The sequence below is a fragment of the Hirundo rustica genome, chromosome 23 (genome assembly GCF_015227805.2).
Source record: "Hirundo rustica isolate bHirRus1 chromosome 23, bHirRus1.pri.v3, whole genome shotgun sequence".
In the NCBI taxonomy this organism is placed as follows: domain Eukaryota; kingdom Metazoa; phylum Chordata; class Aves; order Passeriformes; family Hirundinidae; genus Hirundo; species Hirundo rustica.
In genome coordinates this window covers 6993381-7021048 of record NC_053472.1, presented here as the reverse complement: position 1 = coordinate 7021048, position 27668 = coordinate 6993381, and the positions used below count along the sequence as shown (strand labels likewise).

Sequence of the window (27668 nt, the reverse complement as noted above, 5' to 3'; positions counted from 1 at the left end):
GTTTAGTGTTGCAGAAAACTGAGCCCCTCTCATCTTTAGCTGCTCCCATAATCAGTCCAATCCCTTTAACCTCAGCAACCTTCATCATAAAAGAAAAAGTTATATATGAACCCAAACAGAAAAAAAAATCATATTTACAAAGTTTGTACAATATACACATCTGATTTTCTATGGGACACACTGCACCAGAAGAAAGAGGGCCATGGCTCTGAAACAAGTCTACTTATCAAGTGCTGCAACTACTAATGAAGACTCATGGAAACCAGTCTTTAGTGTTCTGCTAGAGCACAGGGCTTTTCTTATGGCTCCTGCAAAGGATCACAGGCTGCTCTTTCCTTCTGGAGCTACGATGCTGCACCTAATCAGCCCAGATTTTACGTTGGTTTCATTTTAAATACAGATATTTACAGTTTGGGTGAACTGCAGATGCATATCAACTCCTCCAATTTAAAAAAAAAAAAAAAAAAAAAAAGAGTAAGTTGAAGAAAATAGTAGTATTACCAATAACCAATAAATTTCACCTCCCAGCCCTGGGCTTGAGTATATGGGAAGGAGGGGAAGGGGAAGAGAGGATAACTTTGACCTGAAACCAAAAATAGATGTTGATTCCTTGGGCTGTTGTCAGAAAGGTGATATTCTGAATGGTCTCATAGCATAAGGCACTTTGCACGAATAAGTAATAAGCTCTTTAGCTTAAAAAACAGATGAGTAACAAGGGAGAAGTTGAAATGCACTCAGTCAATGGTTAAAGAATTTGAAATAGCAGACAAGCTCGTGTTCATCAAGATTCTTCTCTTTTCAGGGTTTCTCTTCTTCCCTTGCTGTCCCTCCCGCCCAAAGAAAACAAAATTTAAAACCAGCAGTTAGTGCAACTAATGTTCAATCAGCACACAGTGCAAACAAGTGGAAAAACAAAAAGACATTCTTCCTTTTATCTTCTTTCTTCCTTGCTGCCAAATTTCAAGAGAAAAAAAGGCTGAGCTCTTTAGTCTTCATAGTTCCAAAATGAAAAGATGAAGAAAAACCCACAAAGAGAAGGGTATCCCCAAAGAAACGATGTGTCACAGATCTGGATCATAGGGCTTCACCTTCTGGCATATGTAATCAAAGCCTAAAAAAAATAAAACAAAACAACAACAAAACCACCAAAACCAAAACCCACCCTCCTCCCAGGAACATCCCCCCCCTCTAAAAAAACCAAACCACCAAACAAAACAAAAACAAAAAAATCCCCCCCCCAACAAAAACAAAAAAAAGGCAGGAAAAAAACAATAAAACAAACAACCACAACACCCACAGTTAAATCGATTCTATACAAAACCAGAACACAAAGTGATTAATCACATACACTAACTATGCAACAGCATTCAAAAGGCAAAGGGCATATTGAACAACTCAATCCCAATTTCAGCTTTGTAGAAAGAGGTGCTGCTAATGCCCTACTGTACCTATGGAACACAACTACCTCCTGGTTTCTTGTACTTTAGGAAGCAGCAAACTGCTCTCTGGCAAGATCCCAGCATTCCCCTTAGGAAGCCACCCAAGAGCCTGTTCCACATTCATTACGGTTTTGTATTCTATTTACTTATGAACAAGGAGAAGATTCAACCATCCAAGCAGAAGCTTTCAAGTCAGTTTGGTATGACTGACAAGGGCTACCCTCGGATGATTTCAAAAAAGGAGCCATAGGTTAATTTTAATGCTATTAAGCAGTTTGCTTCTATAGCCACTCTTTTATTTTTGGTCATCTGAAAAGAATTTCAGCAGCTCCACTGGTATTATTTTTCTAATTCATGACCCCTGACAAGAGTACACATGAGAATGATTCTCAGCCCAAACTGTATGGTGATGGATCTTGCACAACAGCGTCTTAACTAAGGTGAGATCACCATCCTGCAGCCATTCAGCCTGACTACAGTCCAGGGTAAATCATCTTCCTATAAAAGGACTTAACTCAGCAGCTTTTCCTGAGACAATGATCAGAAAGGGAGCACATAGATGAGTCTCCGAAATCTCCTTTTCTTTTGAAACTACTACAAAGACGACCTCAAGTGGCAGCAAAGATGAATTACAGCTTCACTCCCTACTTTGTTCACTTCGAATTACTCTATGAACCAAAGGATACAAAAGAGGCAGCACATTTTGCTTGAAAACCTGGTCCTTCTGGCTGGTGAGGTGCTTACTCTTCTGTTGATGCTGTTCTCCCAGCTATCCATTTTATCTCCTCACCTTTTTGAGGACTACTTTGCTCTCTGCCCCTCACCAATTTCTCATTTCAGCTTAGCAATACAGAAAGAATTCATTAGGCTACTAGCACTCCACCCCGGCCTCTCCCAACACCATTTCCCACTCCCCCTTTTCCCCGTTTTTGGTCTCCTTAGCATACGATCAGCATTGCAATTAAAACAACTAAAAAATACTCATCCCTCCCCTCCCACCCTCAGCACATCCATGGAATTCCTTGCACTGACGTTCTATTTCACACCCTTGTTTTCACATTCGGAGCTTTTTCACTACATCAGTTTCCCTCTTCCCCTGAGGTAACACTGACACATTGACAACATTCCTGAATGTGATGTGTCATTCAACACATCACTACTCAGCAAGGCACTTACATACCTATATGTTTACTGTTTCTCATCTTCTACAGGTTCACTGTGGTATTCTGCCACATACAAGCTCTTGTCGATGTTGCTTGGTATGGGTTTAATTTCAGTTCCCAACTGCTCCTCAATACTTTTCAGGTTGAATCGATCGTCATAGGTGATCAAATTGATGGCCAGGCCAAGATGACCAAAGCGACCTTTCACAAAAAAAAACCCAAAAACATCACCTGAACTGAACTGAGTTAAGATAGGTCCTGACAGAAACAGAGAAAAAGTCTCCAGACAGTGAAGTTAGTATCATTCTGTGATGTTAAAAACAAATCCAGCCACAGGTCTCTACACCTTTCACATCAGTTTTTGGTAAGGAGTTTTGGAGTGCTATAGGAGTAACAAAACTCAGGAGGTTCAAAATGCTCTGACCAAAGCTCCAGGATAATTACCAGCAAAAAAAAATCTTCAAGAGTTCTTGAACAAGCCTGAACTACAAAGTTCAACTACACTGAGTTCCTTTGTTTACTGCCTTTTTTCAGGGCGTATTTGCTGATTCCCAGACAGTAGAAACATACCTCAAAATACATGCAGAAGAAAGCATAAATCTCTAGGCTTGAGACACTCTGAAGCTGAGATTTTCATACAGAATTTTCCCAAACTGCAAACAGGGGCAATAGTAAGTCTGCAAGAGTTAAAAGCAAGAAATGCCTTCCCCCCGCCCCCTTGCTCCCTTTTTTTTTGTAATTAGATTGTTCAGGCCAGTTTCAAGAGAATAGCCCTTTATTCATATAATAATCCTTAGTGAGGACAGACAAATGATGATAGGAAATGATACCCAAAAATAAATTTGTCAGAAAAATAAAAGCTACCTAAGGTAATTCTCAAATATAATAATAAAAAGTGCCAATTCAAGGTTAAAAAGCATCACAGTCATCAGCAAAGTTGCACCTAGAACACGTTATTTCTTCTCACCTGATCTGCCAATGCGATGGAGATAAGTTTCTGCCAGCTTTGGGAAATCAAAGTTTATCACCACATTCACAGCCTGGATATCAATACCTCGAGTAAACAGATCTGGAAGACAATTCAGATCACAAAATTAACTTCAATGAGCTCAAACGCTGACAGTGTTCAGGGTGTAAAGATTAACAGTGATTAACATTGCTTTGCCCTGGTTTCCAGATACAAGCTTTCCTTGTATCAAAGACAGTTTACATAAAATCCTATTACAGCTTCCTCTTGCTCTGTATACATTATAAACACGGATAATGTAAGAAGAACCAAAATCACCAGATCTGCACAGCTACACAGAAAAAAACCCCACAAAGCTATTTTTTTCCACGTTACATTATTTTGGAGCAGGTCTTCTTAACCACCTCTTCGCACAGAATTGTGCATTGCCAGTGTCACAACAGACTTGAGACCTGAAGTACATTCCACCACCCCAACTACTTCTATTCTGCTTCTAGTGATTTTTTGTTAAGATGGCCCAGACAAAACAGACACCACCAGGTACTGCCTAAGCAGGCCATATAACAAACAACTCGGATCATACACAAGCCAGTCAAAACTACAGAAGTAATTTAAAAAAGTGAGATATAAACACTTAAAAGAATCAACAAAACTATACACATGAGCATAGTCATAGCTTGACTAAATACCATAAAGTTTACAACCCAACAACTCAAGAAATCCTCACATGTGAAAAGAAACGGAAAACACTATTGCAGAAAAATGATTTGTTGGCAACCTGCACCTCCACAAAAGACAAAACTCCACATGCCTGAAGGAGTGCTGCACCCTGCTACATGCAGACTTGACAAAGACATCTTACCAAAACATCTTGTTTTGGTTTATTACAGCTAACAGATGTACAATACCTGGGCTAATGCACTTTCTATCACAAACTTTAGAAACAAGAAAGTTTAGGAACTCTTACCAGTGCAAACAAGATTGCGGCACAAGCCATTTCGGAAATCATGGAATACCCGATTGCGGTGCTCCTGGAAATACATACATATAAACAAGGAGAAACAAAAAAACAAAACCCACAAACCTACCAGCTGTTACTTTCAGAAACACTCAACTTCAATCATGTAAATTTCTCCTCCTTCTCATTAGAGAGCAGCTGAGTTGAAATAAGATGCCAGTACACACTTCTTAGCACTCTTTATCATATAAAGAATTAACTCCAGAGGGTCTGGATCCTACTTCTCAATGAAGACAGTTAACTGACTGCGTTTTAAACCCTCCTGTGGTGGCATCAAAACCATCTCAGAAAAGGACTTTCTAAAGTTGCAATTACATGAAATCACATCAAGGAAGGTAAACTGGGAAGGTAAACTGGTATTTTGACTGTTGTCTTTCTCCAGACCTGCCCCCCCCCCCAACCCCCTTGCCAGATTTCATGTTTTATTCATTCCATTAAAAACTGCCAGTAACTTTCTTTTCCAGTATGAAGCATTTTTCACTACCTAATGAGAATTGGGGGAGGGATGAGTCAATTGTCCGTGAAGACTCTCCTCCCACAAACACCTTACTTCAGGCCACACACAGATTAAGTAGTATCACTGTTACGTGAAATTTAGAGAGGGAATGAACAAGCTGAAGCGTTCTGCAAAAACATAGCTGCACTTTGCCAAAAGATCACCTACTGACTGATCAAAAGCATACAAAAATCAGACATCGAGGAACACACTTCTGTATCTCTCCATTTGCAAAAACACCAACACTTCTGTTTCTGCTTAATTAATTACTGCTCTGCATCTGACCCAGCAAACATTGGTATTACTGTCAGCTGCATGAGCAGCAAGCTAGACTAGTTTACATATAAAAGGAAAAAAAAAAAAATTCAAAGTACTCCTGTTCTACAAGCATCACTTCAGCCTCCTGACATCTTTCAATAGCGTGAAGCTAGAGGAAATATGAGCTACTGCACAAGTAACAGAAACCTCTGCACCACTGAAGTCACAATGGCATTCTTCACCAGCTACACCATGGCCCCAAGTCACCATACACCAGCCACAGCTTTCACCAAGAGGTTTGATCCAACCCACCTTCTCAACTTCACAGATTCTTCTGCAGTCACAGTGCAAGATTACTGATTCAAAGCCACACAGGCACTCAATGGGCTACAGTACTGAGGTTTTTGTCATTTAATTCAGGCCCATTTTCATCTGAATTAGTTACACTGTGTGCTCGACCCTGACTCCCCATGCTGCCAAGGCAAGGCAGCAGCACTAACTGTGCCTTCTGGCTACAGTTTGTGCTTACACTGGGCCTAATTAACCTGACCTGAAGGAGTCAAATACCAATTGGCCACATACACCGGAACAGTCCAGAAAGAGGGCTGGGATGGGGGAAGGCTGGCAGTGGGTATCAAAAACCAAACTTATAGCAAAGTAATAGATGTTTCAGTTTATGAAGAACATGCAAACTTAAAGCAAGCATGAGACTTTATTCAGATATTCAGTAAAGCCTGCGGTGGGGTGCAATAGACTTCATACTCACCTGCCTCATTTTAGCATGGATATAGAAGCAGGAATAGCCCAACTGGGAGATCTTTTTGGCTAGCAATTCAACCCGTTGAGAGGAGTTGCAGAAAATGATCGACTGGTTAATCTGGAGCTGAATGTATAAACAGCGTTCTCAATAAATGCAGCATTTTACTAACAGAGGATCCCAGATATGTCTAAATCCCTTCCAGAAAGAAAGCACAGCAGGTATGCTGCTGGCAATTTACATCAGGTATATTTTTGTATAGGGAGGGAAACAATTAAGAAAGTTCTATAACACAGAAATGCTGGCCAAGAAACATGCATTTTTAGTTTTAGATATATAGCATATTTTGACAAAGAAAAATTTTCATTAAGCTGCCTTTGAAACACTCAGTCTTATTCTTGGTCCAAGAGGGAAAAAGCTTCTGGTATGCTCCTGACACAACCCTACTCCTTACCCTGGAAAAGAGTGTATTGAGGCAGTGCACTTTCTGACGCTCAGTGACATAGGCATAGTACTGAGTAACTCCCTTCAAGGTCAGTTCTTCCATCAGATTAATTTCATAGGGTTTTTGCAAATGGGAATTCTGAAAAATAAAGATATTGATAAAGCAGGCAGATCTATGTGCAAAACAATGTACGTAGCTCCTATTCTACACCACACTTTACTTCCTCCAAGGCAAGAACGCACTACTTAGCTTTCTTGTAGTGCTCACTACACTCTTCATGCTATGCTGAAAACAGGCAGGGTGGGTAAATTTTCCTAAGTTTACTTATAAATCCAAGGTGACCGAGCAGGCCAAACGGGGCACCCTCCAGAGGCAAATCCACACAGATGATGCAACTAATACACCAAGTGGAAAACAGCACCTTATAGGCAAAAACTGCACACACCTAGCTTCCCATTAATGCAACTGCATGTCAAAACTTCTGTCCTAGACTCAGGCTGATTTAGATTATACCCATGAAGTTTAGATGTATTTAAGAAACCAAGCACTAACAGCTATGCACCACTCATTCACATCCTTCCTGTGCAGTGTTGCCACCATCACCATACCTACATGGACACATCTCCACTCACCATGAACTTCTGCACACTCAACGGAAAAGTGGCTGAGTAGAGCAAAATCTGCCTGTTTTTAGGTAGCGTGAGAATAATGTCTTCCATTATTTGAACAAAATCTTGAGACAGCAACTTATCTGCCTGTAACAACAGAAGTTAAAATAATGGTGTAAGATTTCAGTCTTTCAGTAGCTACACATATGTGGGAAGGAAAAAAAAAAACAGTTACTAGGGTTCCTACCAGAGTCATCCAAGAGTTTTCACACAACTACATTCTCTCTCACTCAGAAGCTTGTACGCTATTGGATGCTCATAAATCAATTTTATATACAATTACGTGATAAGCACAGCTGACTCATTAGAAACCAAATGAATGAAGAGACAGTTCAGCATCAGCAAAGACAGGAAAGGCAAATCTTCCTAGGCTGTTTTCTTAAAAGATTTACATGCAAAAAATTCCTACTGTCAAAATATTTTCTCAAAAATACTCAGAAATGGAGGAGACCTTACAGCGCCTCTAAGCAAGTTTGAATCATTGCTGTGCACTGAAAGGACACTCACAGACATATCATTCCTTTTACTTGGTGCTAATATCACAGAACATTTAACATAAGCAACTTGCCTCATCCAATACTATCATCTGGACATGCTCAACTTTTGCTACTCCTTTCTTGATAAGATCGAGAATTCTCCCAGGGGTTGCAATCACCACATGTACTATAAGGTTAGGAGAGAAAAAAACAAAAACAAACAAACCCACAATGTTAAGGTCATTAAAACTGTGTTTCCTTCCAGCATTCATGGCCATGTTTCATATGAACACTTTGGAAGAATGACAACAGTATACAACAGCAAACAAGACATTGTAGTCTGTTCTGTAACAGGCTAACAATAACAAGTAGAAATGCCATGACCACACTGTAAACGCCACAAAGAAACTGCAACCTTAGTGTAGCTAAAGTGCTCTGACCTGTATCATCAAGTCTCATTATGTCATCTCGCAAATTGGTTCCTCCTGTTGTTGCCATCACTTTGGCACCTCCCATGTGTTTGCTGACTTGGATACAGATTTGACTGACCTGCAGGGCTAGTTCACGGGTGGGAACAATCACCATTGCTAGAAGTTAAAAATATCACTGTGAGACACTAGTAACAACCTGTATCTTAAATACTCATCCTCAGAGGAGACAGACTTTATGAAGTAAAATAATGAAAAGCATGGTTTAGGAATTCCACTCTGGGTACCCTGAACAAGAACTAGGAACTACTTTTGACAAGGCAAATTCCATGCAAGGATTCTCCAGCGCTTGACCCTTGATGCTCCCATTGCACAAGTATCCCAGCCAGCACGCTTCCTTATTACTCCACATCACTTTCCAGGGCAAGACAGAAAAGTCTACAAACCTTCTTCAAGTTAAACCTTTTGAAAGCAACTGTGGGACTTTGAAAATTACACCTCCCCTCCCATCACTCTCCATTTGCTTTCTCTAGAAGTACAAGCAGATAACCTACACTGCCCAATTTCATTAACCAGTTTTAGATTCAAGTCTCTTATGTAGTGACTGACACCATTACCTGGCTGCAGCTAAGTGAGATCCACCTCAACTGACCTTGTATATTGTCCTTCTTTAAGTCTAGCCGTTCAAGTAAAGGAATGAGGTAGGCTCCACTCTTGCCCGTTCCATTTTTTGCTCTAGCCAAGATATCCCTACCAGATAAAGCAATGGGGATGCTCTCCTCCTGAAATGCAAGGACAGAAAGTACATGAGCAATTAACCATAAGCCATGCTTCACTGAAGAGGCTGACCAAATTTAACTCCCCTCACTAACAGTATCACATGAAATCTGACTGTTTCATGACCACTATTATTATAACAAACATGCAACTACAAGCACAACAGATTCACAACAGGAAGACATTAAACGCATCAGAAAAGTTTCCCCAACACATCCCACTTAGAAGTCCTTTATCTTGCCTGATCATAAGAAAGGGATCAGGTACCACAGGTAAACCCATACTATCACATAGAAAAAAAGTGAAAAATTGAGGGGGGGCGGGAAGTGAAGGACAATGACAGTCACTAGCAAACTTCTCGTATGGAATAAGATTCCCTCCTACACCTGAACATCAGAACCACCTCAGTTCATATGATTCCAACCTCTATATTCCTGTGATATACTTCTCATAAAATTTTCAGCCATCCAAACACAGGCCCCATGTATTTTCAATTTTACTACCTTTTTCGGCAACATCTAAAGAAATCTCAGCCTTTGGAAAAGTGGCATCAGGAGAATCTGTTTGTAAACAAACCAAACCATAGTATTCTGATGCCTTAAAGAGACAAGGTGTCTCTTGTGATAAACCTTGAAAAACCAATTAAAAAGAGAGTTCAACCTTCCACCCCCCCTAAAGTTTACACATGAACAGTTCTTAACAGAATAAGCCTTAGAAGTAAAAGAAAGATGGAGGTACAGAAAAGTAAACTTGCTAAGATATTAATCCCTTTCTCCCACAACATTCCTAACTCTTCTTCCACAAGATTAAAATAAAAAGGGCCAACACTGTGATAAAGCCATAATTATATTTTTAACAACTAAAGGTACATAGCCAATGGTAACTCCGTTTTGGAAAATTTATAGAACAGACCCCTGGGACTACTTATGTGAAAGATGTTACTGAACAGAGAATTAACAAATTAATACCTCCAGCATGAAAAGCAAAATCCAAGTTAACTTCTCCAAAAGTGTAAGTCACTCAATGAATGACTTAAGTGATCTAGCTGGGGGTTAGAAATTCTTGCTTTTCCCAAGAGACAAAAAGTTCTTTCATTCACAGCTTCAGTTTTCTCCGATGATGGCACAAGTACTGGACATAAGAATGTCAATACGCTTACAGAAGTTAAAAGCAGAAATTAAAATGTAAGTAGTCTTTGAAAACAACCTGAATAGGAGATGGTTTTTCCCAGCCCATTTCAAAAATTCCCATCAGCAACTCCCGTTTCAAACAGTAATCTTCAAACTCATTTCCTTTTGTGGAGGTCACGTCCTGAATAATCAAAAAAATAAGCACATCCATAAGATCAGGTCATACAACCTGCAGCCGTAGATTGATCTGAAATTGCCTGTATAGGAAGACCACAAATTACTATACAGGAGTTCCCATTAACCCATGCAACACCCTACAGCAGCAAAGGAAACATTTGCTTTCTCAGAGCCAAACACAACTCCTGAGTGTAAACTGTGAGACCTTCCCATCTGCCTCGCACAATGCAGATGCTACCTGTGTCATGCTATAATACTAATGAAATAAGAAATCCACAGTGAACTCCATATTTGAGCTTTCCAAGAGAAGCATCACTCAAAAGAGGCTGAGAAAACAAATTAATTCTTCATTTAAAACAGCAGGAGCTGTACTACTTTTTTAGCCTTCACTCAGGACAAGTTATTTTACCACTGCAAGTGCTCCAAGTTTACCTTAATATTTATTCCTACAATTCTATCACCCTTACCGAAGTTTTGATTCTCAAATCCTTTGGAGGGAGTTTTAAAGTCTTCTTCCAGTCATCACCAGGTCTATAGCAAAATAAAATGAAAACAGGTTTTTATATAATTAATATTTTGATTTTATATTTTATTTTCTTAGATATAGTGATGAACATGTAATAATATTATCACCTCCTCAAAGCTAGAAGCACCTACACATACGAGCTCAAGTCTTCTCTGAGCTAAGCAGGATGTAACAGGCAGAAAACTCCAACAGACAAGATCAGCCATCTGCCAAACAATTCTGTGAAATCTTTATCCAGTCACGATTCAAGTCCCGTTTTTAGGGCACTGAATCAAACAGTAAAACCATTTTAAAACTAAGCACTGACTTAAGTCACATAACAGAAACTGGCTATAATAAATCCACACAACAATATTTCATGACTTAAAAGAAAAAAATCTCTTGCCCAGGGAACATTCATTCTTAATCCACAAGTAACGTGAAAAGGTAAAAAACACTTCTGGTGAAAAAAACTAAGTAAGCAATCACCCCACTCATTGATCAAACATCATTTGCTCTCAGTGAGACTTAAGATACCAATCCTCCCTTGAAAGCCACCATAGAGTGGAGAGCAAGTCCTTCTCATCACCAGCTCCAGGAAGTCATGCGTGAATTTTGATCGGTTTAATTAATGACATTCATTAAAGTAACCACGTAATACATTTTTAAAAATAGGGGGAGGGGTCAAGTTAGGCAGATTTTAAGAACCTGAGTGTTCCGTCAACATCTCAGAGTGTTTCTCTGAGGAGAGCTGGCACTTCCTTTGCAAATAATTAACAAAATAAAAGCCAATGCTGTTCAGGGGGAGGAGGATCCATGCAAGAAGAAAAGAAAAGCAACACATTACCACACTATCCAAGTATTTCACTCCTTTCAGAAATTCCAACCAGCACACTTCCAAAACAAGCTGGATGGGAACAGGATATCAGAGTGGGACTGTATCCTCTCAGCTCAGGCTTTGATGAATTCAAGCCACAGGATTACAATGAGGAGATCAGGTGCTACTATTTCAGATCAGTGACAAAAGATACCTGACTTTAAAAGCATTTCTCACCACGAGAAAGAACTGCAACAAACTGAAAGGCATACACAACTAGACTGAGACCAGGCGGCATTTCCTCCTTGGTCTTAAATCAGTTCAGTTCCTTCCCGCTTGCACCACTTCCAACAAGCAAAAAACACAGGATTTTAAAGCTGGGCTACCTCTGACAGTGGCTCACACTCAGAAAAGCACAGCATCAAACTGGATTTTCACAACAATCACTGCTGGAGAGAAGGCCACACACGGAAATACAGCTTTTTTTCATAACATACAACAAAGGACACTTCTAACCACCCATGTTTACAAAACAACAGAAGACAACCTTTTCCAAGTGGGAATCCGAGAATGCTTTCCCATACATGACTTTCAAACATTCGTTTCACGGCAGCCGATAACAAACACTTACTTAATAGCGGTGGTCATACTCTGTGCTTGCTGTTGAGTGCCATTATTGATTGTGTTGGCATTTTTCAGCTGGTTCATCTGTTGCTGAGTTTGTGTGCCTCCACCTCCTGGGCCCCCGCTGGGTTTTACAGGGCCTCTCAACTGCCCATTCTGACTGGATAGACCCATTATAACAGGGTTCTCTGTTCTGGCCGTGCTCATGCTTTTATCTTTAAAGATGTCTTTTTAGACTTCAAAACTTTGAAAGTCAGTACAGAAACTGTAATAACAGTTTATTAGACTCTCCAAAATGAAGAGATAAATAAGTCTTGCTCAATATATGAGTCCTTTATTGCAATGCAGGCAAGCACCTGTAAGTCACTCAAAAGTAAAGCAGTAACTTGCTCTGATGCACTGTGGAACAACTTTTTTTTTTTAAAAAAAGCCCTCTATTGAAGTTGAGTTATATCAGAATTCACTTGCTTCAATCTGAAAGAGAAGCAGACAATAACAATTAGTATGTAGATTTTGTCTACGTAAATCACATCTGTTTACTCTTGTATTTTAAGAAAAATTTCTTTCCAGGCAGTGTGCAACAACAGTACTTGCTTTTTTGTTTTCTCAGTGATAATTATAAAGACATACATCAAACTTTTTTTGCCTTTCTATAAAGTGTTGCCTAACATCTTCAGCCACCAAAGAAAATCTCCTGAACAGTTGTACTTTCAGCGATCTTCCACTACCTGCCCCCTCTAGTAAAGTAACCATTAAGTGTATCAGTTGCTTTGAAGGGTCTTCAATTCCCCCACTTCCGGGTTGCAGCCAATCAGCCCTAAAACGTGAACAATAATGTTACACATAACTTTGTGACAGGAAGCAAGACTACAGTATCAAGTGGACATTCCAGTTAAAACCGACAAAACCCTTACATTACTCTGATTGCCTTGTTTGGTTTGAATGGCAAACATAAATTATGTAAACCCAAACCAACAGCTTTCACTCCTCCAACCCAAAATGCTAGCTCAACCAGCTTACCCCCAGTTTTCAACCGGGTACTGATTTAAGGCTATTCAGAACAGTGATGAAACAACACCACTACAAAGAACTGAGAGCAGCTGCCTCTTTGAGTCGAAGTGACTAAGTCTGAACTGAGGCAGTGTAACACTGTTGGTTATCCAGCTTCCTGCTTGTGACCTTACCTTCCTGCTGTCTGCAGCAACTTACGTGGTGCTTGGAAGATAACATTTCAAACACATGACTTAATATTGACTCTGTATGTAACAGAAAGATTGCAAAACTGTGGAAAGACAATACAAAGTCTGTGCCTTACATAAAGCAAGCATGGGCCAGAACTAGACTCCTTACCAGGGAGACAAAATGTCCCTTGTCCAAAATCTTTTGGAACAAAAAGTAGGTTTGCCTGTGCTTTCTCCTCACAAAGCATCTGCATCTTGGAAAAACACAAAGGAAAAACCAGCAGACTACTGCTTCCTAACCTTCACAGCAAAATTAATGTTTTCCCAGTGAATAGAAAGGCACACTGAAGAGCATTTCAAGGGAGTGGAAAAGGAATTCAGACTTTCAGCCGTTTTCAAGTCTGTCGGTTCTGGCTTACAGCAAAATTTTGAAGTTTGCAATACTAGGATTTTCTGCTAGTTAACTTTCAAGGCATCTTCGAAGAGCTATTTCTCTTGGCCATTAACTTCGTAAAAAACAGACGAGCTATGAAGGTAGCCAGAGACGCCAATGAGACCCGAGTACCAGCGCCGAGAAGTTCTCCAACAGTGTAGGAAATTAAACCTCTCAGCCCCTTATGCGCACACGCTCGTAACTATCCTTTAAAAGAACAGAAGCTCTTCTGTGCGCTAAAAATAACGCACAGCCTCATGAAACCAAACAAATCTCCCCGTTCCGATAAAAGAGACGCCACCATTTCGCAAACCAACGGACTGAAAAAATAGGGCCTCCGTCGCACACCTCTGCTCTCCGGGCCCGGGCGGGCGGCCGGGACAGCAGCTACGGACCTTTCCCTTCCCGTCGTCCGGCACAAAGGGAGCCCTCGAGGTGCTCAGTGTGCCCGATGAGCCTGGGCCGCACTGCGGAGCCCAGGGCCGAGCGGTGGGCCCGGCGCCGCCCGCCGATCGCAGCTGCGCCACACCAACACCTCCCGCCCACGAACAATGGAGCGGCCACCGATTGCCTCCCGGGCCGGCGGGGAGCGAGCGCTGCTTGGCCCTGGCCCCACCCCCCGCGGTCCCCCGGTCCCGCCGTTCCCGGTGTGCCCGGGCTCGGCCTGGCCTGGCCCGGCCGTCCCCGCCCTGCCCGCGGCGCCACCAGGCCCCGCTCAGGCCCGCGCCCCCGCCGCAGGCCGCGAGGCGCGGCCCTCCGGCGGCGGCCCTCTCGCCCTGCTCCCATGGAGCTGTGCCCGCTCTGGCCCGTCCTCACCGCCACCAGCCGCGCTCCCTCTCTCCCAGGTACAAAATCCTCTTGCTCCCCCGGTGCCTTGTTATGGCGACTCGACGCTCCAAGATGGCGGCTTCCTCCTTCCTCCCGTGCGCCCTCCCCCTCCCGGCAGGCGGCACCGCCCCGGTCCACACGCACCGCGTGCGTACGTACGTACGTACGCTCGGCCTGCGCTACGCGTCACGTCCCACCCAGCGTGCGGTGCCCACGTGACCGCGCTCATAGGGCGGGCCACTCGTCCCGCTCCCTCAGACCTGGCCCTTCGCTCTTAACGCTGTTTCCCAAGTGAACTCCTGGAAACGTAACGGGGCTTCGGTATGTAGCCATTAAAACAGAGCCAACACTAACGTAAGAATAAGGGATTGAGCCACAGCCTGTAGAAGTCATAACCACCGATCGTGACAGGCTGGAAATTGGCATTTCTTTTTAGACAGCTGTTACTTAGACATGGATTTCAACAAACCGAGACACAATGGGAATGTAATCTTGGTCGTTACTGCCTTGCAGACAAATTTTTCTTCAAATGTTTTTTCCAAAATACATGCAAATGTACAAGGACATTCCTGGTTTTGTCTAGTTCCTCACATCGACAGCTGTCTCTAGGTGGTTGGTTTTCCACCCTCAGCAGCGAAAGACACAGGCTCCACCCTCCTGACATCCTTCCTGACTTCTCAGTCTCTCGCGCCTGGGAGTACTCCACTCCTCGCCTTTCCCCTCAGCCCTTGCAGCACAGAGCTTCAGGACAGGGTTTGCTCTGTCTGTTTCTCCCTGTGAGTGAGGCACAGTGCAAGTTCCCTACGGCCTTCCTCCGGTTTTGCTGCTCTCCATCCTCTCAGTATAAAGAGTGCCCAGAGGCTGATGAGCACATGCTGGTGCGGACAAAGGTCCTCACATAAGGGGAGGACAGCGACATCCTGGGGGCAACAGGTGCCCAACAACTCGGGATCTAAGAAGCAGGAGTAGTGGTTGTAATACAGCAGTGCTTAATGAGAATAACATCACCTCCTTCTTCGCCAGTCCAAAATCCCACCAGAGTTCCTGCTGGTAGAGAGGCCTTGGTGCAGCTGTACATAGACAAGAGGAGGACAAGAACTGTGCTTGTCAAATCACCTCAGCTCCTCACAAAGGAAAAGCTTTCTGCCAAAATGCCAGCTGCAATGCTGTCCTACTCTGCTGACCTAGACTGAGGCATTCACACTGTGAGTCTGCTGCTGTGACATCACTGAACAAAATGCCCATTTTCCCAAGCAGAGAAAATCTTGATCTCCCATCTTGATTCTCCTTTGTTACTCTTGTGACGTCAAGCTGCCCAGCCCCTGCTAGCCCTGCTCTAGACTTGCAGGGCAGCTGCCAAGGCTTTGCCTTCCTGTGCAGGCCACCTCACACTCCCCCTAGCCCAGACGAAGGGTGAAGCAGCAGCAGGAGAAGGAGCAGAAGACAACCACAAGTCACTGGGGTTAAAGCAGGCAGGAGGACCCCAAGGCTGAGTGCGATGATCATACCCATGCTTCAAAGTCCTGCACTGCTCCAGAGAAGTGCATGGATCCAGGGAGTTTCTGGTTAGGGTGGTCCTTGGCACAGAACTTTTCAAAGCCTTTCAGACCACCTGGAACAAGGACAGCTGTGGGCAAAAGCCATAAAGTTTCCAGGGAAGACGTAAGGATGTTCTGGATCTTCTGTGGTATAGACGAAAGAATTATGGACTCTTCAAAATGTACTTTAAAAATCAACTTACAGCACTAGTAAAAAGATGATAAAGCTAGATGCTAATCTTTGCATCAATCAGGACTCGCCTGGAGCTCATTTGCCTTGCAAATGCTCTATTGTTACATTCTGTGTCCCTCCCTACTCACTTAAATTATTGACTCCACCCCAGAAAAGAACTTTTGTAGAAATTTCTGGAGGAGAGACGGATCCTGCCCCTCAAACCATGGGGCCTGTCAGCTACTCATCAGAGACCTATGACTTGGTGAGTTGGGGCCTGGCTTGCTTGATAACAGGGATGGCAGGTAGAGCTGGGGTGGGCTGAAAGGCCAGATTTCTGGCCATCCATCTTCTAACCCTCCTGTTGGCAGAGGCAGAGCTTGAGCCATTTCTTATGGCAGCGTAATCAGTCCTTGCATCCCTTAAGTGCAGACTTGACCAGAAGCACAAGGCTGTTACTTGCAGAGAGCCAGTGTAGTGTGGCTGCAGCCATTGTGATCCAGAGGTGCTGGGTATTCCATTGGGGAAAGCTGCCTAGCTACCGGGACCTGTACTGGCAAGCACTAAGCCCAAGTACTGTCCTTACATGAGGACACAGACCAGAGTCTCTGCAAAGGGCCAGGTGAATCACTGGGAGAGCAGTGCTCCAGCAGAAACATGTTGTGCTGCCATCCTCTCCCAGCCTCTGCTCTCTGCTGCCCTGCTATCTGCACAGCCATTAGCACAACGTGAGCATAAAACACTTGTTCTGAGCCAGCCTTCAGTGGTATAAATGACTGTGCACACAGTGTGCAAAGCCCTGTACATTTTATCTAGTCTCCTTACACAGCTGGAATACCCAAGCAAACCCAGTCTTCTCTCTGTGTGTGGAGAACCCTTGGTATGACCACCCTGCTTGCTTGCTCCACATACAGGCTTCCATACATACAGGCTCCACATACACTCTGCTGAAAGGGGAATATGCAGTATATTTATAAGAGGGGAATTTTAAGAGTGGAAGATAAATTGCAAGTACTTCTAACAGGGAGTGAGGACTCTAGGTATTCTACCTCATAGTTCCCTTCCCAGCCTTTACAGTTGAAAAAGAGCAGCTGCACCTTTTAGAGTATGTTTTGCTATCCAACAGGAAGGACACAGCAGCATTATCATTACCCTGGTTTTCAAATATTGCATCTCAGAATTTATTTTTTTTACTACAGTGGATCCCTGCAGCAGACCTCAGGATTAGTTATTCCAAAAAGAGAAATGTTGGATTCAATTGTTACCACATTTTCTGTTCCTCCATTTTTCCTACACACCAGGGAAGAGCAAGGAGATGGGGGAGCAAGCCCTACCCTCCTTATTTCTTTTCTGATTCATCCAGTATAAAAATCTTTTGCAAATGGTGGTCATTCCTTTAAAAGTTTTTTGGAGAAGACACTTCTTTCCCTGACCTCTGTTGAAGTTCAGTGGCAGCGCTAAAATTTGCTGAGAGGTTAAAACCAAACTCAAACCTTTTCCACCTCCTTTGCATAATCCTTAGTTTAGTAATTTTATCTCTGCTGTGAATTATTTTACATCATAAAGGAGACCCCATGTGAGGGGAAGGAGGAGGGTTGAGGTGGGGGGAACCGAGCTGATTTTAGGACTAAACGCCCACAGTAAGGTGCCACAGCAGGAAGAGTTTTAGACCTTTTCTTAGACTTCTGCAGTTGGGAGTTTGACATATATTGTTTCCCACCTCTGTCTCCTGGCAGCTTCCCAGATTTGGCTCCCTCCCTGGAACAGGGAGGCTACAGATATCACATGAACATCGCTGTGTTTGCTTTAGTGGTGCCATATGTTGCTTTACTTATACTCAGTGCTAGTAGGAGCAACCTACCCACAGATAATTTAAAAAAAAGGCCTCCAAAGTGTCTTGTTCGAGTGGCAACACAAACCCTTGTACAGAGAGGATTGTTTGATCAATTGAGAAATTATGGAAGGAAAAATGATGAAAATGTTTGCACCAAAAGGGCATTTATCTCAGTATCACACAGTGAATATATTGAGGGCCTCACCTAAATTTTGATACCATATGAAACCATTTGACTTTGTAACCTTGCAGGAAAGTACCATGCCCAAAAAATGATAACCCCATTTCTTGATAGCAAAAATGCTTTGCCTGCTAACCTTCCTCAGCTGCAGACTACACAACACAGTTGCAGAAGAACCACTGAGATCTTCACCAGGTTCCCTGAGGTTCCTCAGGCCAGTTTTCATTGCAATGGGACCAACATGACCTGAGAGTGTAAAGGCACCTGCACAGCAGTAACATGGTATTTCCACAGACCTTGGTCTTATTCCTGGATTTCCCTGGTTCAGCCCCTAGAGAAGTCATGGGCAGAAGCTCCATCAGTACTGATTGTACTGATGTGGGAAATTACAGTTCTAAGGTTTTGGGAACGAAATGTGCTGCTCTTAGCCCTGGAATTTACTAGAAGGGAATGATTCACATGGAAAATCCTTAACAGTGCACAAGCTACTTCACTTCTGTTGCCAAATATTTTGATCGCTGACAGTTGTGGGGAACTGAGAAAAACAGCTGACACACGGAGACCAGAATAACTCTGTGAGAAAGGTTATAGTAGGTAAAGGGATCCCTGGACAAAAAGCACACAGGAACAGCTTTCCCGGGCATGCACTTGACTGCTGTATTACAGAGACACCACTTTTTCTCCCACCCCCAAATCTGCTGCAATTGTCATGTAGGAGACCTGTGTAAAGGTCCCTCTGCATGCACACTATTGACTTATCCCATCCCAGACCATGGAGCCACCCACTTCCAGTCCTAGAATTGCAGCAGAGTCCCCAGAAGCTTCAGCTTGTCATATTCAGTGCATCTCCTGCAGCTCTGGTCCCTGCCCTTCCTGTCTCAGCCCAGACTCTGATTTTTCATCCTCTTCTATTTGTCTCCAACTCATCTCTGTCTGCTCCCACCTACATGTGCTGCTCTGCCCAGAGATGCAGGTGAAGATGATTCAAACACAGCTCCACACACGCTTCCCCTACCCACAGTGAGCGGTTTACAGTAAGAGCCCTCCCTACCTGCTCCCCATCAGCAATCAGATGGTTGTCCTGATAGTGGCACTCAGCCTCTGCACTTCCGGCTCCAAATACAAGGCGATGCTGGAAACTGGTCAGCAGCCAAAGCCACTGAACATTGCCCAAGCTGCCCGTCCACTGCCATCTGTGGTGCTGCCATGGCTCCAAGGGAGGACTGGCACGCCAGCCAGCAAACCCAGTCATTTTCCATCAATTCATTTTTCCCTTCAAAGTTGGAATAGTCCAACCTCTTCCCAGTGAAATTTCCCATTCCAACATATTATCTGGTTGGAGTTTTCAGCACAGTCACCTGCACGGCCTGAGCAGCCTGGTTTGGTCACTACACCAAACTGCAAAGGTTTTTAGGTTGTTTTGGTTTTTTCTCAGGTTCAAGGATCTTGCCTTGGCCAACACATCACAGATTTCTGTGTGTGTTGGTAACCCCTCATGAAAGGTCCAGGTACAGAGTAGGCAGGAAATACTTTCAAGCTGGGGAGGAAAATAACTGGAAGGGATTTCTTAAGGCTTTTATCTCTAGCAGCAATCTCTGATGTCCAAAATTTTTCCGTAAACGAAAAAAATAAAAGTTCTTTGGTAATACAAAATGCTTCCCACCAAAGGCTCGCAGCCCCACAGTTACATCAGCAAGAGCTAGGCAGTGTTATTCCACACTTTTCCCAAGGACTCATTCACCCTCCTACCATCCAGTGCTTGAGGACTGCCTGTGCCAGCCGTCTGCTCTACGAGTTTGGTAATGCTCCATGGGCTCATGCCCCATCAGCATGCTCAGCTTCCTCTTGGAACCATGCAGATGGTTTCAGCAGCAGAGGAGTTTAGATAACCCCTGCTGCTGTCAAGTGACCTCTTTACCCCCCACAGTCATGTGCAGAGGCACCCAGTGAATTACCCAGGGAAAGCTGCCTGAGAAAGAAACATGTATCACCCTTCCCTAGCCAGGCATAACACAAGACTCCAGGCTGGTCACAGTAAATTTGCTTAGTAGCCCGTTGGGTGAGCAAAACCCCTCCAAAATCAGGTCTAAAACTGTGTAAAGCAGGACTAGTATTTTTAGATAGGAACTTTGGCTGATGAGGGAAGGAGCAGCAGGTGCAAATGGCTGCAGCTGGCAGTGAAAGGTATGAAAGCATTAGCAGAGACTTCCGCTGTGGTCAACACTGAAGTCTCAGCACAGGTCTCCAGAGAGGGTGTGGGTGGGGCACCTCAGAATGACTGCTGCGGAGCCTTTCACAGTTGTCACTAACATTCAGTTTGGTACATGCCTCCTCCACTGCTCTCTTTTTGTGCAAGGCCAGCTGAAGCATGACCACCATCCAGGGAGCTCATCCTGAGCAGAATTCCAGCTTCCCAGCACTTGAGATTTGCCCACAGCTTCAGCCTGAACACGGGCTGGTCAAGAACATACAGCAAGAGAAGGGTGAATTACATCTGCAGCAGTTCTATTGCACTTCCCTTACTGCGTATCAGCTTGGGGTCTGAGTGGTGTTTTTCCCTTCCCTTTTCCTGCTCTGACTGCAATTAATTCAGAACTGAAAGGTTTATCAACAGAACAGATCTCTCACTCTACCATCTGTTCCTGTAGCTATGGCACCATAGCACCTCAGAGGCTTTCCTCCCATTGTGTTGAACACCTGCCCCACACCTTCCTCCGAATGTGTGAGAAGTGATCTAAAAGGGCAACTGCTGCTGACCCCAACTCACCTTGCTCTGTCATAGGCAGCTCTCAGGCCTCTGAGGAGAAGGGGACAGGTTCTCTTCACAGAATTTGAGGTACAGATGTGCTGTGTAGTGAATCCTACCACCTTTATACCAGGCAGCAGGCAGCACAGAAGTGGTCCATATCAGAAATGGGTGGAAAGAAATCAGGGAAGCTGGTAGAGGAGGGTTCCATTCTATGTGAGAAGGCAAAATTCACCAGCAGGTAACTCGGCAAGAACCAGAAGATGAAACTGATCATCTAATTGAACAACAAAACATCCTCAAGTATTCCAGTTACAGACTGAACAGCCCTCACTGTCACACATGGAGAAAACCCTCTCCATGTGCTGCTGCACCTCCTGGCAGTGGAGGTGCCTCCAATGTCATCACACAGCACACAGCATCTCCTCCTGATGCTGATGGGCTGCAGGGCATGGGGGTGCTCTGCTCTAGGTCTGCCAGGTGTAGCTGAGGGACTGGGTTCTTGTGTTCAGAAACTCCCCTCCATTAACAAGACTTATCTGTTCCCCAGACCCAGGTGGAGCTGAGTGGTTACTACGAAGCTGAGAACACCACTCCTTCTTTGGAGGGCTACTTCTGCTTCAACCCAGCCTCATCTGTGGTTGGCAACCAGGGAGACCCCTTCAGAAAAGTCTTCATGCCCCTCATCTATCTGCTGATGTTTGTGTTGGGGACTCTGGGCAATGCCCTGGTTCTGGTCATATTAGAGAGATTCAAGCGATCTCGCACCACCACAGAAAACTTCCTTTTCCACCTCACCCTGGCCAACCTGGCACTGTTGCTCACCTTCCCATTCAGTGTGGTGGAGAGCTTGTCTGGGTGGGTATTTGGGAAGTTCCTGTGCAAGATACTCAGTGCTGTCCACAAGATCAATTTCTACTGCAGTAGCATGCTGCTGGGGTGCATTGCGGTGGACCGTTACCTGGCCATCGTCTATGCAATACACACCTACCGCAAACGCAGAGCTCGCTCCGTCCACCTCACCTGCACAGCTGTCTGGCTCTGCTCATTGCTTCTGACTTTACCCGATCTCATCTTCATGGAAGTCTGGACAGATGACAGCAACCGCAGCATTTGCTATTTTCCAGAGGTTGGGATTGATGGAAACAATGCGTGGCTGGCAACCCGCTTCCTCTACCACACCGTGGGTTTCTTTATGCCTCTGCTGGTCATGTGTTACTGCTACATGGCCATCATCCGGGCACTGTGTCAGTCCAGCGCCGTGCAGAGGCAAAAAGCTGTCCGTGTGGCCATCCTGGTCACAGGCATCTTCCTCCTCTGCTGGAGCCCATACCACATTGTCATCTTCCTGAACACACTTACCAAGTTAGAAACCTTCACCAAGAACTGCCTCCTGGAAGACCAGCTGGACACAGCCATCATGGTGACAGAGGCCATCGGCTTCACACATTGCTGCCTCAACCCCATCCTCTATGCCTTTATTGGGGTCAAGTTTCGTAACGATTTCTTCCGGATCCTGCAGGAGCTTGGCTGCATAAGCCAGGAGACCCTGCAGGAGATCCTGGAGGTGACAAGGAAGGGTAGTGGGATAGAGTCTGACAACACCACCTCCATCTCCACTTTCTAGCTGGGAAAGGCTGCCTGCAGGGCAGAACTGGCCTAGGGCTTTCCTTCCCAGTGGCACACTTGCTGTGGTCTCAGTTACAGGTTTCATAAGCACCGCCACAGCTTTCTTCACTCCTCAGGAAACAGGTCCAATAGCCACCAAACACCCAAATCCCATCAGACACTTTGCTTGGCTCTTCCTGGTTCTCATAATTGTAGAGACCCACCTGGTAGCTGTTGGTGAATGCTGGATGTCTGATGGTGACTCTTGTGGGGCTGGATGAACTCGAGTGGGTTGAACCTGACCATTCCCCACCTCTCCCTCAAAAACTGAATGCAGGCATCTTGTGCACAAAGGCAGGCACAGGACTGGGGTGCCAGGGTTAAGGAAAAAAGTGCAGCCAAGTTAATGAGTCATGTCAGTAAGCAGGTCTCCATTTCACTATCTCAGGTTGGTACAGACATGCTCAAAGGAAGCCGTGGGACTCAGTGGCCATAGTAACTGGAGAGATGCAGGTAGGACTGATGGGGGTTGCAAAGCTCAATCCAATAGCATGGGCATCCAGTGCTGGACACTCTGACTGCAACTTTGTTCTCCTGCTGTGTGACATTCCCCCCAGCCCACAACCCATTCACCTTCCCAAGATAGCTCATGACAGGAGATCTTCACACAGACTGAAAGATTTGACTGTCACAGATTGCTTTCCTGACACCAGTTGCATCCTTCCCCACTCATTTGATGTTTTACTGCTGTTATGATCTTCTGTGAGTGGCTGCTGAACTGAATGCCTGACTATGCAAAAGTTTTCCTTTAAGGAAGAATACCATCTGATGTGACTGCACACAGGGGAGAGAAACCACAGTTTTGTAAGGCTGATGGTTTAACTTTTTTTTTTTTTTTTTTTTTTTTTTGCCTATAGTTGTATGGCTGTTTATGGGTTCTGAGATCAAGGAGACTCACTGTCCCAGAGTAAGGGAAAGAGCTCATTTGCATAGTTTCTCTTTGTTTTCAGCAAGGCTAGAGGAAATGTGGCATTTTGCTTTGCATTATGCTTTCTGATAGTTTTCCTCCACCTGCATACAGGGCTTTCAGAGATTAAGTGCATCCAGTTGTACAGAGGACAAACCTGAGTGGTGATCTTGCCCTGAACTGCACGTAAGCAGAAACTGTTCAGATCAGGGCAGTTTGATGATAATTTGGTTCAAAGTAAGAGCAGCAGCTTTCCCCATCATTAATTCTTGCACTGCAAACTGGTGTGTGGGGAAACCCCAGCAGACTCAAGACAGCCTGCTGCTGCCTAGGACATCTTGTCACACTTTAACATTGCAGTGGGCCCACACCACCGCTCCACAACATTTCTGTTCCTAAAGAATGCTGTGGCCTGAACTGTAGGAGAGCCATACATACCAATGTCACATGAGCACGACCCTCCTCACAAGCACACTTTAAAATCTGCTCTACCCTTCACCTCACATTTTAAGCAATGTCAAAACAATGTTAGTTCTCCTGTGGCAGCAGGAATTTTATGCTAACATCACTTCTGAAGTTCATCCCACTGGCAGAGAGCTTGATCCCAGGTGAACTTCACGGTACTCAAGGGCCCTGCTGAAAAGACCAGCCATTACAGAAGTGGCCACATTTCCATAGCCTGACTCAGGCAGAGATCTCAATAGCTTGATCTCACATTGTGACTTGAGGAGAAAACTCACCTAGTATAAGGCAGTCCACTGTTTCCTGCAGCACCACATCTTCAAAGATGAAACTTTCAAGTAATGGCGGCTGTGGTTGTTCAGGCGTAGACATGCAGCAGAGAAGGGCAGGTCTCTTAAGCCTGTAGTTGTGTTCTTCACAGTTGTTCCAGTGAGAAAACCCATTTCAGATGCATTGTAAACACCTCCCCAGCAGGTTATGGTGACAACTGTGTTTCTACATGAAAATGTTATTGAAAAAAATAATAGTCAAAGTGTAAAATTCTTACAGTGGTCACAAAATAAAAAGAAAATCTGCACTCAAATGAGAGTGAACAGACTACACATGTATTGTCACTATAACTTTTAGCACTGGTATGTACAGACCTTTAGGAAGTTTTGAGGTAAGCTGTAATAAACAGATGTATAAACCATCATCTTCTCATGTATAGTGCTTGTAAGCAGTTGTCTGTAACTGTGTCACTTTATTCAAGGAAAAGACATCAGAGAGCAAGCACTAAGTGGGCAAATGGCACCTTTCTGACAAGCTCTGCTTAAAGGGAGCACCTTGCTCAGTTTTCCTTTCACCAGTGCCACAGAAGGCTCTGCTGTGTTCAGTCAGTCCAGACTTACATTACCTCTCTGCTTTACGGAGCCTCTTCCACTAACTGCAGCATCTCCTGCCCCAGTTTTACAGCAGCTGCTAACCTGACTGGAAAGCTACCCTTACACCTACATTTGGCTCAGACAGCCTGTGAATGGCTTGGCTCAGAGCTGGCAGACCTTCCCCAAAGAGCTGATAACTGTTTCTCCCGCAGCTGCCTGCAGCCAGCCTGCTGAATGGCAAACAAGAAGAAAGCAAGAGGAAGCTCTGCTTTCCACTCAGCAAAACCTTGTTGTCTCAAGGTTTGCATGGCTGTCACAACACCTTGCCCCAGAGTGGGCTTCCCTGTTAAGCACTCACCCTGCCAAAGCCAACCCTGCAGCCCTTGGGCAGACCTTCAGCCTCCCCTGTGGAGCTCTGCTCAGCCCCTATCCCACAGCTACCAAGTGAGGCAGATGCACTTTGCCCACCCAGGCCACTGGGAAGGGGGACTGAGCCAAGGGGACCTCCAAGGTGGCTCCTGCAGAAAGCAGGGAGATGGTGTGTGGGAAGGCAATGTCATCACCATCCACAGCACACCCTTTGCACCCCCAGTCCTGGATTGTGCTCTGCAAACAAGGCTCCAGCAGACAAACCAGAGGAAGCCCTGGTCTCTGATGAAGGCAACCCCAAAGATGGGAACACGAAGACCCTCACAACAGCACGCTGCTCTGCATTTCCTGCAGGGCAACCAAGACTCCCAGGAGACAGAGCTGGGGTTTCAACAGAGCATCCTGCTACACACACACAGTGATCACAGGGCCGTGGCAGGCAGTGGAGCATGCACGGGTGAGTGCAAGTAAGGGAACGCATGAATGAATGTGTGCCTGGGAGTGCTGTAAAGGGGCTCCCCCAATGCCCACACAATCTTTCCAGCACCTTTCACACACTTTGTCTCTGCTGCAGTCCTGTGGAAAATCACATGGAAAAAGACAGGCACAGGGTCAGGTCTTGAAATTTGTCTTTTTAATAAAAAGGCACCTATAAAACAGGTCAATACATTACAGGCAGCACAGATACCCAAAAACAAGCCTAAAAATTGTTTCAAATAAAAAACCAATAAGATGTCTTCACATATTGTATTTATATATTTATATTTATATATATATTTATATAATGGTACAAAATGACTGGGGAAGTTTCTTCATGGGATGACAGAGAACAGGTCAGTCAACTTTACCTCAGTGTGAAAGCTAATTCCAGGTGTGTGATTATCCAACATACTGAAAAATGCATATTTCCAGCATTTGCATTTTGGAGCTGGAAAAACATGGCAAAGTCGTGGCTAAAAGATGGACAAACCACCTACCGTGATTACGTGGAGTCAGTACACAGAACTCAAGGTGAGGAGCCAAACAATAAACTACAAGACACAAGACTAGACACAGGTCACAGCAGTGGGCAACCAGCTGATGGCAAATCTTGCCCGGGTCTGACAAGGACTGGGTGTCACTGAGCCTCCAAAGGAACTCCTGCCACATTGCTGTTCACAGACATGGTTGGGAGCAGCGCCCGGGGCACAGGGGTGTTAGGCAGCATTTCTTCTCCCCATTGTTTAGCCATCACAGTAGTAGGGGTAGGGCTGACTCCAGGGCAGTGGGATTTTTTAGAAGAGCTCTAACTGCTGCTCCAGAGTCCTCAGCTCTGATCTAGCATCAGAATTTCCCTTTTGTATCCACCAGGGCTGCTGAGTTAAAAGGATTAGTTTCTTATTTGTCACGGAAGGACAGGTCTTCCTCCTGTTGCCAGGCAGAAATAGCATTGCACTGCCATGCCCCTGTGAGTGCTCAGCACCGGTCTCCTGAGCACTGCATGGCATGTGCCACAAGCCTGCAGGCTCCTGCCGATACAGGGACAATGCACTGCTGACAGAGTGAGGACTGCAAGCCTCAGGCAACTTCTGTGTCAGGCTGGGCAAAAGGGACAACAGGGAAAGTACAAACACATGGAGATCTCAACCAGTCTGAAACAGCAGCTATCTACAAGCAAACAAAAAATCTTCCATACAGAAAATGTTATGGCTTCAAATTAGCCAAGACTTGCTGGTGGGTGATGAGCAAAGTTTGGGACTGTAATTGGCATCTGGATGTTTATGAGAAGCTACCAGCAGCCAAAACCTTGAAGTGCAGCCAAGAGAAGCTACAGCCTTCCAGGCAAGTCAAGCTTAGAAAGAGCTGTATCTGTTTGAGCCACATCCTCCTGCATGAAACACACACTGAATGGTTCAAGAATCTAACCAGCTAACATGTCAGGTCCAAAGCCTGGGCTGAAGATTATTCTTCTTATCCAACTGCCACGGCGGGAAGGGGAACTTCTCATGATTGTTCCTGTTTTACCACTTTAAAAAAATGTTACTTGCTCACATTGTATACAACAAACCTAAAGCAGGAGACTAGAGCAAGATCCTTCCTTAGATCCAAACCCATGCTTCTCACCCAGCACTATTCACTACAAAATGCTCCAAAGCTTCAATGTATTCCTAATGGGACTCTATGATTCCATCTTCTCACAGACTGGATAAAGACAGCTGCTGGGCAGACATTTCAGCACCCACCAGCCCTTCCAAACAGCTTGCAACCTGATAAAAAGTGTTGCTGTTCACTCACTACTTGGCAATCTCCCTTTTCAAAGCCCTCTCCTCCCTGCAACAGCAAGTTGGGGAAGGTGAGGTCT

The 27668-nt window shown here is 44.6% G+C and overlaps 2 protein-coding genes across 3 annotated transcripts; one reads left to right on the top strand and one right to left on the bottom strand.

Moving 5' to 3' along the window:
- Nucleotides 1–114: 114 nt before the first annotated feature.
- On the bottom strand, nt 115–21099 carry DDX6 (DEAD-box helicase 6). Of its 2 annotated transcripts, none has more exons than XM_058423400.1 (14): nt 21080–21099; nt 12153–12619; nt 10667–10730; nt 10099–10203; nt 8768–8897; nt 8128–8274; nt 7776–7874; nt 7176–7294; nt 6553–6681; nt 6108–6224; nt 4537–4600; nt 3570–3671; nt 2620–2803; nt 115–1111 (listed from the first exon to the last, which is right to left on the bottom strand). In XM_058423400.1, exons 2-13 carry the CDS (start codon nt 12350–12352, stop codon nt 2628–2630), a joined length of 1452 nt encoding a protein of 483 aa, XP_058279383.1. In that variant the 5' UTR covers nt 12353–12619; nt 21080–21099; the 3' UTR covers nt 115–1111; nt 2620–2627. The 2 variants fall into 2 exon arrangements, with proteins under 2 accessions (XP_058279383.1, XP_058279384.1); XM_058423401.1 differs by lacking the exon at nt 21080–21099 and adding an exon at nt 14576–14713.
- CXCR5 (C-X-C motif chemokine receptor 5) lies at nt 14885–23506 on the top strand. Its single transcript, XM_040084935.2, has 2 exons — nt 14885–16562; nt 21609–23506. The coding sequence occupies exons 1-2, from the start codon at nt 16344–16346 to the stop codon at nt 22683–22685; spliced, it is 1296 nt and encodes a 431-aa protein (XP_039940869.1). The 5' UTR covers nt 14885–16343; the 3' UTR covers nt 22686–23506.
- Nucleotides 23507–27668: the final 4162 nt, after the last annotated feature.

Excerpts from the sequence above, each read along its gene's own strand:
- DDX6 (XM_058423400.1), bottom strand. The coding sequence starts at position 12,352 with ATGAGCACGGCCAGAACAGAGAACCCTGTTATAATGGGTCTATCCAGT. Across the intron at positions 6,225-6,552 it reads TCAATACACTCTTTTCCAGG|CTCCAGATTAACCAGTCGAT; the intron begins GTAAGGAGTAGG and ends TTATACATTCAG. Across the intron at positions 3,672-4,536 it reads CCGCAATCTTGTTTGCACTG|ATCTGTTTACTCGAGGTATT; the intron begins GTAAGAGTTCCT and ends ATTGTCTTCCAG.
- CXCR5 (XM_040084935.2), top strand. The coding sequence starts at position 16,344 with ATGATAAAGCTAGATGCTAATCTTTGCATCAATCAGGACTCGCCTGGA. Across the intron at positions 16,563-21,608 it reads CATCAGAGACCTATGACTTG|ACCCAGGTGGAGCTGAGTGG; the intron begins GTGAGTTGGGGC and ends TCTGTTCCCCAG.